This window comes from Aspergillus clavatus, genomic scaffold (genome assembly GCF_000002715.2).
Source record: "Aspergillus clavatus NRRL 1 1099423829806 genomic scaffold, whole genome shotgun sequence".
In the NCBI taxonomy this organism is placed as follows: Eukaryota; Fungi; Ascomycota; class Eurotiomycetes; order Eurotiales; family Aspergillaceae; genus Aspergillus; species Aspergillus clavatus.
Genome location: NW_001517093.1, coordinates 655,161 through 669,383, shown reverse-complemented (window position 1 = coordinate 669,383; position 14,223 = coordinate 655,161). Strand labels below are relative to the sequence as shown.

Here is a 14,223-nt window from a genome sequence, read left to right as displayed (position 1 = left end):
GAACCTGACTTCACCTCCCCAGTTTACAGTCACCGTAGAAGCAACCTAGAAGCAACCCTCCTTCGCCTTACGATCTAGTCTCTTTCCACGGATACCCCACCGGATCATCCTTCCTCACCCAGATCTTCGTCCTCTTCTTACTCACGACATGCTCGACAAACACCTCCCGAGTATACTGCGCCTTGAACTTGCGAATCCAGCGAGGATCCCACAACTCACTCGCAATGCCCAGATCCTTGCAGCAACGCACGAGCGCATTACTACGACAGCCCTCCGTGGCGGTGGGGATGCCATCAGGCGAGAAGTAATCCTGCTCGCCGCGCGCGACGCTCACCAGCCGGCCATTGCAGACGAGCGCGTACTCGCGCGTGACGGTGCGCGGGGTCACGATGCTCTCGCTGCGCGGTACGAGCCCCCAGCCGCCGGGCCCGAACGCGCGGTTCAGGATCCGCCGGTACTTGATCTCGGGGAGGTAGAGGATGCCGTCGGGTTTGATTTCGACTTCGTCCGGGGAGACCTCGGCCAGGAGGATGTCGGCGGCTTCTTTGGGGAAGGGCGCGGCGCTGAGCCCGTGGAAGGAGCGCGTCCAGTCGATCTTTTCTTCCGTCGTGGTCTCTAGCTCGAGGGGCTTGTCGCTGAGCCCGGTTTTGGAGATGTTGGGCGTTGTGGGTTGGTTGGGCGTTGGGGCGAGGATGCGGGCTGCGCGGTCGGTGGACGTCGTGCTGGTGGTTGGTGTGGGTGTGGGTGTGGTTGCGGCGGATGCTGGCGTGGTGGGTTTGGGATTGGGGACTGGTTTGGTGCTTTGTTGAGCGGATTGGCGTGTGGGATTCTGACTGATTGGTCGGGTCTGGATGAGATGGGTGTTTGGTACACGAGCTGAGAGAGATGGTGCTCTGAAGATAGAGCTCTCTGCTAGCCACAAGGTGCGGCGGAGGTGCGAGGACGAAGCCATTGTGGTGGAGCTGGCGAGGTGGGTTGGTGGTGAAGGTGAAGGTGACGCTTGAGGAGGTGTTTGGTAGGTGGTCTGTATACTGTCACGTGATCATGCGCCGTAGCCTGGACAATGCCAGAAAGATCGCAAACAAAGAGATGCGGCTAAATAGGAAGTGGTGATGTCTTGAAAGAGTATTTGTAAAGAAATGCTATAGTACATAGTGGTGAGAGAGTGTGTCTTCTGCAGCCGATCAGACGTCTTTGGATTGAGTCCGCTGGTCGTTGCCCTTGCTCTTCCAGCACTCCCGGAATGCCTCCATCTGCGTTGAGAAACCATCAGCTTCCTATGGCCATGTCCATGTCCATGTCCGTGTCCATTGTCAACACGACCATCTGGAGGATATGGATATCCAGAAGTTGCGTGGGAGCGGTTGGATGCTGCACGCCCTGTCGTTGCAGCGCCCATCAAACACTGTGTGACTCACCTCGTCCTTGCACTGTCTCCAGTCCTTCTTTGTAAAATAACAATCGTTCATCTTATCCTGCTCCTCTATAGACGACTTAGTTGACCACTCTTGGACTTCGTAGGCTCCCGTTACAAACCTGCGCAGCCGGTGCTGAAGATCCGCTTGTCCCTACTCCGCATTAGCCCAAAATCAATCAAATTAATCAATCAATCTTCGGGGATCAGGAACGCAAAAGAAACCTACCAGTCATCAGGTTCATCGTCGTCCACCTCGGGCTCGGGCACCACCGCGGGCGTATCTTCTTTCTTTGACATTGTGGTAGGCAATCTTCCTCGAGTATTTCAAGCCGAGTGAGTTGTCGGAAGACACTGAAGGAATCAGCATTGTCTTGTCGCGGAGAACAGATCGATCGCCGCATTTCGTATCTCCCGCAGCACAACCACAACGATGACCGAGGCTACCCCCAACCTCACCGGCAAGAAGCTCAACGTACTAGTCTACGCCGGTTCGCTCTCCCAATCTGCTTGGAGAACCCGTCTAACCGATGACTCTGCATTCACTCCAGGCAACGGCACCACCGTCGAATCTGTCCGCCACTGCCTCTACACCCTCCGCCGCCTCCTCGCCCCGCACTATGCCGTGATCCCCGTCACGGCCGACATGCTCGTCAAGGAGCCGTGGACGGCCACCTGCGCGCTGCTTGTGGTCCCCGGCGGCGCAGACCTGGGCTACTGCCGCGCGCTGAACGGCGCGGGGAACCGCCGCATCGAGCAGTTCGTCAAGCGCGGGGGCGCGTACCTCGGTTTCTGCGCGGGCGGCTACTACGGCAGCCAGCGGTGCGAGTTCGAGGTCGGCGATAAGACGATGGAGGTAGTTGGGGACCGGGAGCTGGCGTTCTTCCCTGGGGTGTGTCGTGGGGGTGCGTTCCCCGGTTTCGTTTACCATAGCGAGGCGGGCGCGCGCGCGGTGGAGCTGAAGGTCGCGAAGGATGCGCTGACTGCTGGGGTTGTTCCGGATGGCTTCCGGTGCTACTATAATGGAGGCGGGGTCTTCGTTGATGCGAGATTGTACGGCGAGAAAGGGGTGGAAGTGCTGGCCAGCTACACGGAGGAATTAAATGTTCATCCGGGGACTGGAGCGGCGGCCGTCGTCTACTGCAAGGTGGGCGAGGGGAGAGCCATTGTGACAGGTCCTCATCCAGAGTACGTTACCTATGGCTGGCGCAGAGATATCTTTGTTCTGAGCTGATGGGATAGGTTCGCGGCAGCAAATCTCGACAAGAAGGCGGGCGGGCCTGAGTACGCCAAAGTGGTGGACGCTCTGGCGGCAGACGACAAGGCCCGGACAGACTTCCTGAAGGCGTGCTTGTCCAAATTGGGCCTGCAGGTCACCCAGAGCACTACCACGGTGCCGTCTCTTTCCTCGCTACACCTGTCCTCCTTGGACCCGGCTGATACCACCCGCATCCGATCGTCGCTCCAGGAGCTGATTACCGCCGACGGTGATGAGGAGTATATCAAGGATGAAAACGATACGTTCCGTTTGGAGAAATCTGGATCTGGAACATGGGGCATGGGGACACTGGGGGAGGCTCTGCCGGTCAGTGAAACAAGCGGTGACGAGGGCATTGTCGATTACAACGCAGTCATCAAACCTCTTGTAATTCACGAAGAGCTTCCACCATCCAAGGCGACACCTTATTTCAACCACCATGCTTTCTACGCCAATCTCGAGCACTACCAGTCACAGATGCGCGAGGGGGCCGGCGAATTCGGCTCAAGTATCTTGTACGGCGAGGTGGTGACCAGCACGAATACGATCTTGGAGAAGTACTTGTCCCTCACCCCCGAATCTCTGTGTCAACTGCTCACCGCTGTAGAAACCCTAAACTCCTCCGCAAATTGCCCCAGGGCTTCACGGCGACAGCCACCACGCAGGTCGCCGGACGGGGCCGAGGCTCCAATGTCTGGGTCTCCCCTGCTGGCTCACTGATGTTCTCCACGGTCGTCAGGCACCCCATCGAGAAGATTCAATCCGCCCCGGTGGTCTTTCTCCAGTATCTTGCGGCCATGGCGGTCGTCCGAGGCATCAAGAGCTACGACGTTGGTTTCGAGAGCATGCCGGTTAAGCTCAAGTGGCCCAACGACATCTGTAAGTTCGATGATTACTCTTGCCTCGAAGGAATAGCCAATGATTAACGTAACTAGACGCCCTGGATCCCGACAACCCGGACAAGAAGCAATACTCCAAGATTTGCGGCATCCTCATCAACTCCCTCTTCTCCTCCAACGAATACATCGCCGTGGTCGGCATCGGCATCAACGCCACAAACGCCTCGCCCACCACCTCGCTCAACGCGCTCGCCGCGCGCTTCGTCTCCAAACGCAGCGCCCCGATCACGCTCGAGAAACTCCTCGCCCGCTGCCTGACCACGTTCGAGGAACTCTACACGCGCTTCCTACGCACGGGCTTCGACCGCGAGTTCGAGGAGATGTACTACGACGACTGGCTGCACATGCATCAGACCGTGACGCTGGAAGAGGAAGGCGGCGCGCGCGCACGAATCAAGGGCATCACGAGGGACTATGGGCTATTACTGGCGGAGGAGCTTGGGTGGGACGATCGGCCTACGGGGCGGGTGTGGCAGTTACAGAGTGACAGCAACAGCTTTGATTTCTTCCGGGGGCTGGTCAAGAGGAAGGCTTAAGTAGAATGTTGTACTCCTAGATATTTATAGAGCCGAAATGCGACGAATGAGTAAATGTCCATCGTCCGTCGTTCGTCACGCCAACAGGCCAAGGAGGATATATTTGGACAAGCCGTGCCAAGGAGGCTTATTCCGTGGGGCTGATTATTGACACTACATAGTACATAGACCATAGTACATACTTCATCCTTTCGTTCTTGTCTGAAAATGCCTTAAAGGGGAGTACAGCCTACAGCCTAGATATCGTGAATAATATACGTAGTAAACATAACCCATATCCACTGTCTCAGCCACACGAGCGATCATCTCGCCCTACCTACCTACCTCGTAGTAAGCCCGTCTGGTCGTAGTTCGACCAATTGAATTAGCCCGAAACAAAACACAAGAATCGGATCATGTGCCGATCTCTGCCTTGTCGCCCCAGGCAGCATCATTTATTTTTCTACGCTACAGGCCAATGCTTCACTTCAATAATGTTCTTACGGAGTACTCCGTAGTTAGCAGAGTAATCTAGTTAGTCTAGTTAGTGTGACTGGGTGGCATCTAACGAATACTTTTTTTAATCCATACATAATCCCCCTATCCCCACTCATCTCACCTTCCTCCAACCACCTCACATCCACATCCACATACTCTGTACTCACTCCTCTTGCCACCAAGACCAATAATACTTCCATAGAAGAAGAAGAAGAAGAAGAAAACAAGCCCGAGTCTTGACTCAAAAAAAAAAAAAAGAAAAACCAAAATGTTCACCCTTAACCCCTTCAAGTCCGCCAAACAGACCCAGCCTGAACCAACCTGGAACCCGAATACGCTCACCATGGAGCAGCCTTCGCAGCCTGCAGCGCCGATTGTGGCTCAGCAGCCGGTACGGTTTCTTTTCTTTTCTTTTCCCCTCCCCCCCCCGCCGCCCCCTATTTGGGCTGAAGACGGCGGTGGATATTGGTTACTGACGTGTTGGAAAGCCCGCGCAGGAGCAAATGGAGATGAGACTCCGGGGTGGTGGGGATAAGGGTGGGATTTGCTGTGGAATGTAAGCTTTTTTTCCCCTTTCTTTCTCTACTGTGTTTCTTATATATATATCTCTCTCTCTGTGTGTGAGGAAGAAATGCTAATGAGGGATGAAGTTGTGCGGGTATTGCTTGCTTTGAGTGCTGTGAGATTTGCTGTTGAGTGTGATTATGGTGGATTAATTGGCTTCAATACCTCCTTGTTAAAGATTGAGTTGATGGTATTTCATAAATGGAAATATATTGATATCGCGGTATACTTGAACAATTCACCCATATACAAAAAGGAAATTGAACCTTTTCTTTATGGTTTGTTTCTTGAGCAGTAACTACTTCGAAGCCTCCCTCAACCGGACAGTAACATTGTCCGCCGGCGCACTGGTCAGATTCAGCGCATAGCGGATCTCCAGATGCGGTTGCACGTCTTCAATCGCGTCGAACCGCTGCAGCAACCGGACCAAGACGTATCCGGCCTCCGTGAGCGCGAACTGCTGCCCGAGACAGATGCGCGGGCCGCCATTGAACGGAACGTAGTCCCAGCCCACCTTGCGGTCCACCCACCGGCTGGGCTTGAACTCCTCTGCGTCGGGGCCCCAGATGTCCTTGCGGCGGTGCAAGATGTGCATGCTGTACGCGACGGGCTGGCCCTTGCGCACGTAGATGGGTTGCGAGCCGTCACTGCCACCGCCCCGAGGCAGCGTGGTATCCTTCGTGGCGATCCGGCGGTTGCCAGGCACGACGGGAAACAGGCGGAGGACTTCATTCATGCAGTGCTGTAGAGGTTGACAGGATTTGAGGGCGCCAAAGGTCAGGTTCCGGGGTTGGTCGTAGGTGCCAAACTCATCGACGACGGCCTGTCGGAGCTTCTGAAATTCGGCCGGGTGGCGCGCGAGAAGCAGCATCGTCCAGCTCAGCAGGGATGCAGTCGTGTCACGGCCGGCGAGGAGGATGTTCAGCAGCTGCGAGCGCAGTTCGACGGGATCCTGCGTGACAGAAGCCAGCGCGTGCAGGAAAACGTAGCGAGAGGAATCGTCCGTCGCGAGTTTGCCTTCCTGGGCGGTTTTGATAGCGTTCTGCGCGAAGCGGTCGACGTAGGCGTGTACCTCCTTCTCCGCGTGGCGTGATTCCCGGTTGTTCACAACCCACCATAGCTTTTCGAAGCGACCCCGTTGCGCGCAGTACCATTGCGATCGATCAAAGTAGTAGGGAAATTGGTCGGCTGGGGTTCCGCCGCCATTCAGGGCTGAGAGCTGGCTTTCCACGCTCTCGCCAAAGAGAAACTCGGTTGCAGAGTCGATAGTCAATCGGAAGAAGATGGACTGGATGTCCACCGCATCGGTCCACTTGTCGTTCACAACACGCATTGCCCGCATCGCGTTCTGAACGTGTCGTTCTTCCAACTCCAGATCGCTGATCTGGCCGCGCGTGAACTGAGGACGAAGGAGCGCTCTTGACCGGGACCATTCCTCTCCATCAGAAGTGAACTATGAGTCGTTAGATTGGGGCAATCACCATCCTGAAAACAATCAACGTACAATGCCCGTGCCCAGCAACGAGTGTATGGCGTTCCTCCGGGGAGCTCCCAGCTCGAAGTCCTTGAACTGTGTTGCCAAAACCGCCTGGATGTTCTTCGGGTCTGTGGTGAAGTACATCTCGCGGCCGATTTGCCGCAAGCGGAAAGTCGACACATATCGTCCCTCCCGGTCACTCATGAGCGCAACCCGACGCTCGATTAACTGGAGGAGCTGTTTCGCCTTGTCCGCCTTCAAGGCTTCCTTGAGTACGCTAATTCCAATAAAATCACTGGGGTAGAGAGGAGTCGAGCCACAACCCAGGCGGCGAGCATTCTGTGCATTCTGCCATTTCGAGACCAACACCCAGAGTAGGCGCAAGGCCACAGCTACAGCTGCGATGGTGACAAGTGGGAATGCCATCTCGATGGGGGTAAAGAAATGATGGATGGGTGACAAACAATTCATCTGCCTCACTGGGGACGGTCACAGTGCCTTTTATGAAGTATAATCTTCACAGCATTACAAAGGCCCCCATAGTGGATGGATGGAAAAGCGGCACGCTGCACAGGACTACCAGCGAGCAATGCAATGATTTCCTTCATAGTAATTCCTTGTGCTATGCATGAGAACGCAGGTGAGGTCATTTGTTCATTTACCTGCTTTTTCACTTCGGGGGACGTTGACCGAATCAGGGTCAGTATCACCCGAAAGAGTGATGTGCATGTGTCAAAGAAGAAAGGTTCATATGAGATGGTCACGCTATCAAAGAGGAGAAAACCGAGGGACCAGCTCCGAACCTTGAAGCATCCTGGAGATAGCCACCTGAAAAGAATGATACATGTTGCTCCCTACAAAGTGCCAGATGCCTATGTGGCTACGGAGTCTGTGTTGAACTGTGAAGATACTCCACCAGTCTGGCCTCCGGTCTCAGATTCACATCATCGACGATATGAATCATGAATGGTGCGCTGTTGTCTCCTTGAAGGGCCTAGCGGTGTCGATCATCGGCCTTGGCATGAATTGACCCATCCTCTAGGCTCTATCTAGATACTCCGTACTCCGTAGTATCAAATTCATAATTTATGAACAATGGATCTTCGGTGTATCCGATGCATGGTCTGGATCCATGAAGTTTCAGCTCAGTTGCCAGAAATATATCGAGTTAACGCTGCCGACAGCAAGGAGGCCATGTTCACCTCCGCGAGTTTCATTCGTGGTGACATGTCATAAGTTGTTGCCTTAGGTTCTATCTGATATTCGAAGCAACGGGTGACAGGGGTGAGTGGAGTCCAGACCAGCACATACAAATAACGGAATATTTATCGGCTTATTCGGCCTCTCGGAGATTAAACAGTTTTAAGTCATTCGCTTCATCGGCTTTTTCCAAAGCTGGTAGGGAAGAGCATGGGTCTGTTTTTTTTTCGATCAGATACTCATGGATTACCCTCGAAAGGGTAGATGATGATATGATCACAACCTTCTGAACGTCAATATCGGACCAGCATCGGAAGCTTGCAGTTCTCTGGGCCTTCAAAAAACATCCCTGGCTAGGACGAGAAGTTCCCGATGGGTCCCCTTCAAACTGCTGAAATCTTGGTACCCGATCTGGAACCACTCGGAAAATACATAAGAAAGAGTGGGGTGGAAAGATATTGTCGAGTTTAGCATTTCCACAGCAGAGGACATTGCATATCTGGCTGGTTAACTCAAAGCTAAAACATTGAGCGATCGCGAGTGCTTCAGATCAGACAGCCTTGAGTCGGTGTTCGAGAATCAAGTTCCTTCACCTCTTCTGATCCTCAAAGGCTCTTCGACGCAGTACATTTCAAGCCAATGGTCATGTGACGATGCTCAATATGGCTAGCTCGACTAGAGTCTGGGCGGTGGCAAGAAGAGAAAGCGGTAGGCCCAGTTGCCGGCAATATCCCCACATTGGGTCTGATGTCAGGTTGCCAACACTTGTGTTGAGTCGTGTCTTTGCCCACGCTTCTGAGACTGCATACAGAGACACCAGAGACACCCAATCGCTGGTTCTTAGACGCTCAGTTATCTGCAATCCTTCTTTGCTGGCTACTGTGGGAGAACTGGTGTTCCCCCACTACATGATCACACGCACACTGCCCGTTTGTTTATTACCCAACGACAATCACCACGCCTCTCTCGTGTCATACCATCACCCTGCAGACTGAGTTGGAATCGCATCTTCGGCATCGCTTATATACCTGAACTCCCAGAGATCTACATTGATTGTCGTTCATATTTTTTCTTTTGAGATTTTGACACAATGTGTATCGCATTAATCTCCACAGCTCACCCATCTTATCCGCTGATCGTCATCGACAACAGGGATGTATGTCACAGCTTGTGGTTCAACTACCCGCCACCAACTTGGGACAAGCTAATATTGAAGATAGGAATTCCTCCATCGACCAACAGCCCCGGCCGACTGGTGGCCAGAACCTCATACCAATGTCTTAGGAGGCCGGGACCTTGCACGATCCACGCATGGGACATGGATGGGAGTGACTAAAGAAGGCAAGCTGGCTGTTTTGACCAACTACCGGGAGACCACAGCCGACGAGCATAGCGGAGCACACAGTCGAGGTCTCATCGTCAATGGCTGGCTCACCACGGATCCTGAGCGCAAACAGTCTACCAGAGACTTCGTGCAGGAGATGGTGGCGTCGCCCGAGGCCAGAAATGTTGGAGGCTTTAGCCTTGTCTGTGGCTATATAAATGAGCCGTTAGCAATCGTGTCGAATCGTTCCGCTAGCATGGACCAGATTTCTTGGGTTGCCACAGAAAAGGGTCAGACTTTGGGACTCAGCAACACGAGGTTCGAGGACCGGTCCTGGCCAAAGATCCTCGACGGGGAGAAGCTCATGCAGGAGGCGATTAACGCCCACGTGGAAGCTGGAGAAGATGAGACGCAACTGATTGAACGTCTACTGAAAGTCCTGAGTAGGGACACCCTACCCAGGCTTTCGGAAGATGCTACGCTCGAGACCTACCTTGAACTCTTAAGAAAAAGTATCTTTGTTCCTCAGATCGGAGCACTAGCAGACAAGTCTCGTGCGACGGGGTCGGGTCAGGCGGCGAGTGGCCAACAGCCCAACAATGATTCCCTGGATCAATCATTCGCGCAGGGCGCATACGGAACCGAGAAGCAGACGGTAATCCTCGTCAGTGATAATGGACGAGTGAAATACTTTGAGCGTACACTCTATGATACGGACGTGAACCCCATCCCTATCGGTCAAGGCGACAGGTCATTTGAATTTCATGTCGGCCGATAGTCCGATTAACAGTCATATCTGATTTTGTCGGTCGATTCAGTATATATCCTTCTCGTTCCATTGTTTATGAATTTATGTCGTGAGACGGCTCAAAATGTCAATCTGCAACCCATTCCTGTAAATTGTACTTCTCTCTATCTGCCAGGATCCTCGATGGATGAGACGTTACCAAGTTGTCTGATTTCATGTGTTTTCCCCCTTGTAATACAAACAGCAGATTTCCCGCCAATCTTTCTCCTGTTCATTATTTTCTCTCTCCTGAAAGCCACCATGACTCTGCAATATGCGAACGTGTGATGAGTCGAGAACATGATCCCCCTATCTTTTTTTCTTCTTCTCTTTTCTTGCATCAACTACGAGTGGATCCCCTGGTTCTCCTTTCAGAGCTTTCATATTAAACGCGTGCAATCTTTATAACCGTTAGTTTTCTGATGGCTGCAGGCTGACTTGTGATAGTGGGTCTCACTAACAGGAACATGGCTTTCTCGCTTCGACCTCCAGAACTTCCTGCCTCCACTCTACTGCTATCCTATCCATCCTCAGTTATAAACATGCAGAATCCTTGGTTATCGACGTTGCTCTTTGATCATCATACCATGCCATGTCACAGCAACGTACAAGCTTTTGGTTGCTCGATCTGAAACGATCGTTCAACTGTCGCCCATCCTTTGTCTTGATCTGTCATCCCAGTTATCCTACCAGGCACTCAGAAATAAATTGAGGGCAGTTTCTCCACCAACGAACGTGTGGCTTGGGACTATGGGTGTTACCGTGTTTCATATATATCAGAGTTCCTCTCGTCTTCTCATTGGACTATCAATGCCTCCATAGCCCGTCAGCATCCGAGTCCCGAATGCTAGGTAGTATCATTCATATGATGCGACACTTTTCTCTTCTGATTGATATCAAGCCACTTAATCTCGTCACAATACGGACCAGGCACGAGTGAGACTGGACACTTCAACGGTGGAAGATTGGCGCTCTGAAAGGACCAGAAACGATAATGCGGTGTCTCGGGACCACGGCGGCTGCCATCCATCCACTCAATGACAAGGCCTTTTAGATTTCTCAAGTCCTATCTAGTCTCTAGCAGTTCTAGGAATGTGTTCAACAGCCAATCGGCTGATGTTGTTCAGATGCCCCTGAAGTGGGCCGATGGGTCATCGAGCTAATGCCTTCGGACAACGTCTCATATCATCTGGTCTAATTACTTTTGCCTTGCTATGTTGGAAGAAGGGGCTATGTAATCGGTCTCTGGGATCTCCTGGTCCAGAAGGACCAGAACCTGCAGAAGCTCGGGCTCGACCGTAATCTCATAGAACAACCCATGAGATGCCCCACGCCACGGAGCTGTCTCAAAGGTCGAAAAGCTTGCCTTTGATATCAAGACTGTGGGGCATGGGAAATGAGCTGCGGAGCCTGATATCCCTGAGTTGGCTGTCCCGGACACAGGGGATCTATATAAACTGGATTTGCCAGGGCATCTCTTCATGGTCTTTTCTCTGTTACTCTATCCAACTCAAGACTGGTTCTTGTCACTCTTTCTAACACCGGCTCTGACTCTGACTTTTGTCCTTCTTTCATATTTTCATTTTCTGTATTGTTCTATCGTCAAACTCGGCATCCATTCTTTTTCCCACAATGAGAATTGCCAACTTGATCATGGCCGCCAGCGCTGCTGGTCTGGTCAGCGCTTATCCCACCCGCGAGATGGCCAAGAAGCGTGCCTCTGGATTTTCCTGTATGCCTGAGCGATGCCATGGCGATATCTTCGGAAAAGTTATATATAACTGACTTCACCTCTGTAGGGGTCGGTGTCAACGTATCTGGCGGTGAATTTGGCAGCAACATCCCCGGCAAGCTGGGTACCGATTATACCTGGCCCGACATTTCCAAGATCCAGACCCTTCGCGAAACGGGTATGAACATCTTCCGTGTTCCATTCCTCATGGAGCGTCTGGTCCCTGGCTCTATGACGGGTAGCCCCGACGCCACGTACTTGGGTGATCTCAAGAAGGTAGGACTTGTAGCAGCTTGTTCCGATGAAGTGATTCTAATCCGTAGCAGGTTGTCCAATCCATCACTGACAGCGGTGCTTATGCTATTCTCGATCCTCACAACTATGGAAGATAGTAAGTGCGGTGGAATCAATCGTTTGAATCGGTGGCTAATACGATGGGGCAGCTCTGGAAGTATCATTTCTCCTTCTGACTTCAAGGTCTTTTGGAAGACTATCGCCAGCGAATTTGCGTCCAACGACAAGGTCATCTTTGATACCAGTGAGTTGCTTAGCTCGTCCATTCCATCGAGGTTGTATCGGCAGAATGTGCAGTACTGATATCTCCCAGACAATGAATACCATGACATCGACCAGACTGTGGTTCTCAACCTAAACCAGGCCGCCATCGACGGTATCCGTGCTGCTGGTGCCACCGCGCAATACATTTTTGTTGAGGGAAATCACTGGACCGGTGCCTGGACCTGGACTGACAACAACGACAACCTTAAGGGCCTGAAGGACCCTCAAGGCAAGATTGTCTATGAGATGCACCAGTATCTCGACGCTGATGGTTCGGGTACTTCTGAGTCTTGCGCCAGCCCGACCATTGGCAAGGAGCGTATGCAGTCCGCCACTCAGTGGCTGAAGAAAAATGGCCTCAAGGGCTTCCTTGGGGAGTTCGCTGGTGGTGTCAACTCGCAGTGTGAGACCGCCGTTGATGGCCTTCTCTCCTACATGTCAGACAACAGCGATGTCTGGCTTGGTGCTGAATGGTGGGCTGCCGGCCCTTGGTGGGGAAGTTACATGTACAGCCTCGAGCCTGGCAGCGGCCCTGCCTATTCGACCTACCTCCCCATCCTGGAGAAGTACTTTGTAAAGGGTTCCGGCTCCGGTTCTGGCTCTGGTTCCTCGTCGTCCTCTTCCTCTTCTTCTTCTTCTTCCACCACCACCTCCAGCTCGACCACCAATGTGGCCCCCTCGAAGCCCACCACAACCGCCGCTCCTACCACTTCTGCTCCCACTCAGCCACCAGCCGTCGAACCCTCTCCTTCCGCTCCAAAAGCTCCATCATCTGCGCCGCCTAAAGGTGCTCCCACGGCGCCCGAAGTCGCCGCTAAGCACTGGTACCAGTGCGGTGGTATCAACTGGACCGGACCTACCAGCTGCGAGAGCGGATACACCTGCACTGAGATGAACCCTTACTACTACCAGTGCGTTTGAGCATGTCTCATGGATGGCATGATCGGAATAGAACCGATGGGGGAAGACGGTGTGTGTTGTAGATAGTGGTAATACGCCAAAGTGATTTTCGCTGATTTTCGCTTCATCTGTACATTTTAGTCTGAATAAAAAATTTTCAGTGTTGAATGTTGCAGCAATTTGATCATTTTAGAAAGCGATAGAGCTGCTACCTAACTTCCCTTTTGAATTTGGCAGAGCACGAGAGAAATTGACAGAAAACTCTTAAAAAGAGTTGCATCACTATCCATAGAGATAGACCTCAACCGTACCATGTCTATATGAGCGAGCCCATATCCATACCTCACCGAGACCTCGAACCACAATCACATGTTCTTATACAACCAACCCATGCACAGCATCAAAATCTCCCCCACTCCAAGATAGATCGATCTCTCAACCCAAGCTTTCCAGCGAAACTTTCCCCCCTCATACGATTATGACGAGTATCCAGCCTCCAGATCAACTGACTCTGGCTGACCTCAAAATCCGAATCTCTGCAGAAGCGCGGACCTCGGCTAACCCATCGTACTGTACGGAGTACACAGTACCGCTTGAAAACAGTCACAGTCACAGTTACACAATCCACCGTACATTCTTCTAAGTCTTGTCTAATTCGACTCGGCGGCCGGGTAACGCCAAGCGCCGACTCGCCGACTCGCCGACCCAAGAATACTTATTATTATTACTAGGGAGGTTACAAGGAAGCGATGACTAACGGTATGTACAACAGTATAAGACAGGTGAAGTTGCACAAGATGAGTCAGTGGTGCATAGTTCTACCACAATTGTGCAGAGTTGAATTATGTCCGGCAGAAAGGGCAGTGATGATTCGCGGCGATAAGAGATAGAGACTCTCCCGCCGTGTGTCCGAGATTCCTTATCTCCGTTGAGATGAGAGAGAGATTCTGGACTTCAGGGAGTGAGTTGGGGATGATGTCAAGAGTTTTGAGATTATGTTGATGTTCGTTTTTTTCTTTTTTTGTTTTGGTGAGTTATCAGTTGGGGGGTTTGTCATGGCCTTGTCTTTTTGTCAGGTTAGCTGTTTACCTTGTTGG

The 14,223-nt window shown here is 52.3% G+C and overlaps 6 protein-coding genes across 6 annotated transcripts, besides 2 other annotated features; 3 read left to right on the top strand and 3 right to left on the bottom strand.

Moving 5' to 3' along the window:
• Positions 1–67: 67 nt before the first annotated feature.
• ACLA_081360 (putative mitochondrial genome maintenance protein Mgm101) lies at positions 68–952 on the bottom strand (the record flags this gene model as incomplete). The annotated part of the gene is made up of 1 exon (XM_001267873.1): positions 68–952. One exon carries the CDS (start codon positions 950–952, stop codon positions 68–70), a length of 885 nt encoding a protein of 294 aa, XP_001267874.1.
• A 317-nt stretch (positions 953–1,269) lies between these two features.
• Positions 1,270–1,714, bottom strand: ACLA_081350 (uncharacterized protein; the record flags this gene model as incomplete). The annotated part of the gene is made up of 4 exons (XM_001267872.1): positions 1,270–1,380; positions 1,419–1,483; positions 1,537–1,568; positions 1,644–1,714. 4 exons carry the CDS (start codon positions 1,712–1,714, stop codon positions 1,270–1,272), a joined length of 279 nt encoding a protein of 92 aa, XP_001267873.1.
• A 133-nt stretch (positions 1,715–1,847) lies between these two features.
• ACLA_081340 (biotin--[acetyl-CoA-carboxylase] ligase BPL1) lies at positions 1,848–4,107 on the top strand (the record flags this gene model as incomplete). The annotated part of the gene is made up of 4 exons (XM_001267871.1): positions 1,848–2,602; positions 2,657–3,229; positions 3,280–3,551; positions 3,608–4,107. The coding sequence occupies 4 exons, from the start codon at positions 1,848–1,850 to the stop codon at positions 4,105–4,107; spliced, it is 2,100 nt and encodes a 699-aa protein (XP_001267872.1).
• A 677-nt stretch (positions 4,108–4,784) lies between these two features.
• Positions 4,785–4,806: a microsatellite.
• Positions 4,807–5,446: 640 nt separating this feature from the next.
• Positions 5,447–7,051, bottom strand: ACLA_081330 (cytochrome P450; the record flags this gene model as incomplete). The annotated part of the gene is made up of 2 exons (XM_001267870.1): positions 5,447–6,601; positions 6,653–7,051. 2 exons carry the CDS (start codon positions 7,049–7,051, stop codon positions 5,447–5,449), a joined length of 1,554 nt encoding a protein of 517 aa, XP_001267871.1.
• A 1,864-nt stretch (positions 7,052–8,915) lies between these two features.
• On the top strand, positions 8,916–9,927 carry ACLA_081320 (NRDE family protein; the record flags this gene model as incomplete). Its single annotated transcript, XM_001267869.1, has 2 exons — positions 8,916–8,981; positions 9,046–9,927. 2 exons carry the CDS (start codon positions 8,916–8,918, stop codon positions 9,925–9,927), a joined length of 948 nt encoding a protein of 315 aa, XP_001267870.1.
• A 1,641-nt stretch (positions 9,928–11,568) lies between these two features.
• Positions 11,569–13,147, top strand: egl3 (putative extracellular endoglucanase/cellulase; the record flags this gene model as incomplete). Its single annotated transcript, XM_001267868.1, has 5 exons — positions 11,569–11,668; positions 11,736–11,944; positions 11,995–12,059; positions 12,112–12,206; positions 12,276–13,147. 5 exons carry the CDS (start codon positions 11,569–11,571, stop codon positions 13,145–13,147), a joined length of 1,341 nt encoding a protein of 446 aa, XP_001267869.1.
• Positions 12,832–12,867: a microsatellite.
• Positions 13,148–14,223: the final 1,076 nt, after the last annotated feature.